Below are 1965 nucleotides of genomic sequence, written 5' to 3' on the forward strand. Positions count from 1 at the left end.
CTTTTTGTTGTCGTTTTTTGGTATTTTTTTTTTTGGGAAAAGAAGCTCCAACACAATTAAATAATACATTTCTACATTTTCTGTTGTTTTTCTTCCCCCTAAATCATCATGTTTCCATTAGCTTGCTAGTAAATCCTACAGAGTTGTCAATTTATCCATCACCATCTCTCTCTCTCAGCTTCAAATATAGACAATCTGAAGAGTTCAAAGCAGTTAGAAAAGCAGCGAGTTGACAAAGAATGCCACTTGAGATTTTTTTTTTTTTTTTTTTTGTCCTACTTCCTAAAAGTCAACAGGTCAAAATTACTCTCAGCTGGATGCAAGGATCTTTGGAAAAGGAAAGGATGTTTTCCCTGCCTCAGTCAGCAGACTTAAAATGCTCCTGATCCACAGTGGGATAGATGTGTCCCTCGACGGTCAGATATTCAATCGCTTCCTTGATGGCCTTGAGACTAAGGTCGCAGAGCTGAGCCTGGAGCTCATGGATGCTCTTCCCTTCCTGTTGAGGACACTCATGAATCAAACGCAGCACTTCGTCCCGGATGAAAATGCGGTGACTCTCATCGTTATCCCCAGCATCATCCACTTCTGATGGAAACACAGACACACTTTCTACAGTGGTATCACGACGGGCTTTATCCAGCATCATGTGTGCATTGACTGTTTCCAGAATATGCACAGTGAACTCGTTCATGTCCTCTAGGACATGAATTTTCAATACCTCAAGGCTCTTTGTTCCCGTGGGACATTTGAGGATACCAAACACTTTGACATATGCTCCGACTGACAATGGAGTCACTTGCTTGACTTTCTCTCTACCAAACCACTGTCGGGCCTCGATTGGTTTCGCGGTCATATCATCAATTTTGTAACAAATGTGATTTGAAGCCTTCTCTGACCCTCTGATTACCCCTACGATGGAGACCTGGGAAACTATAATTCCCCTAACCTTGAACACAGTGTCAAACACAGTAGAGCTGAGAAGCTGGTTCACATTACACGGTACAACGTCCTGAATTCGGACCTTAGGTCTTTGGGTCTTAATAGCAGGAGCTGCATCTCTCTCGCACAGTTGGCCACTGCCTCCACTCCCTCCATCAGCAGCAGAAATGCTGCCATAGCTCCCAAACCCACTGTTACTCATCTTCAAGACAGTTCAGACCGAGGAGAAGGTGGGCTTTGGCTTGTCTGGGGCTCCACGGACAGCTTTGAGTTCTCCACAGAAGGCTTTGAGCTCTCCACAGAAGGCTTCAAGCTGTCCGAAAGGCTACGACTGAATGCTGGGAGCCTGAGGACGTGACAAGCTCCACGCTACCTGTGGACCAATCAGCTACTAGAATGCGTCTGCTTCCAGCCAGTCAGGGTCGGCCACCTTCTCACCTGATGGCCTAATCCTTCCCGGTGTGTCAGTGGTTGCTACATTCTAAAAGCCCCACACGAGGGGGAGCCCTGTTGCTTAGCTGGTCAAAGCGCCTGTCTAGTAAAAAGTCCCACGTGTAATTTCAAGCAAGCCTTTCCCAACATCTCTATAAAATGCATTTTACTAGTCCCCCTCTTCATTTCTTAATGCTACAACTTCTACAATTACTTTTAAAAGACTCATTTATTCATTCATTCAAACAACAATGCAACAGAAATTTTAGGAGCACGAAGTGCTTGGCAAAACGGTAGAGTGCTGTACGTTATGTGCAGGGGGAAAAATGCACCACCGTGGTTACTGTTCTCAAGAACTCACGTCCCCTGTTCATTCAAACAGTTAAAACCAGGAGCATCGGGCCGGGTGCAGTGGCTCACGCCTGTAATCCCAGAACTTTGGGAGGCCGAGGCAGGTAGAGTACTTGAGGTTAGGAGTTCGAGACCAGCCTGTCAACGTGGTGAAACCCCGTCTCTACTAAAAATACAAAAATTAGGCAGGCGAGGTGGTGCACGCTTGTAATCCCAGCTACTGGGGAAGCTGAGGCAGGA

The 1965-nt window shown here is 46.1% G+C and overlaps 1 protein-coding gene across 1 annotated transcript; it reads right to left on the bottom strand.

The window, feature by feature from the left end:
• Nucleotides 1-27: 27 nt before the first annotated feature.
• RPA4 (replication protein A4) lies at nucleotides 28-1541 on the bottom strand. Its single transcript, XM_017880668.1, has one exon. It carries the CDS (start codon nucleotides 1142-1144, stop codon nucleotides 359-361), a length of 786 nt encoding a protein of 261 aa, XP_017736157.1. The 5' UTR covers nucleotides 1145-1541; the 3' UTR covers nucleotides 28-358.
• Nucleotides 1542-1965: the final 424 nt, after the last annotated feature.

The sequence above is a fragment of the Rhinopithecus bieti genome, unplaced genomic scaffold, assembly GCF_001698545.2.
Source record: "Rhinopithecus bieti isolate Rb0 unplaced genomic scaffold, ASM169854v2 scaffold_244, whole genome shotgun sequence".
NCBI lineage: Eukaryota > Metazoa > Chordata > Mammalia > Primates > Cercopithecidae > Rhinopithecus > Rhinopithecus bieti.

What these genes read in the sequence shown, in the direction of transcription:
- RPA4 (XM_017880668.1), bottom strand. Translation starts at nt 1,144, where the DNA reads ATGAGTAACAGTGGGTTTGGGAGCTATGGCAGCATTTCTGCTGCTGAT.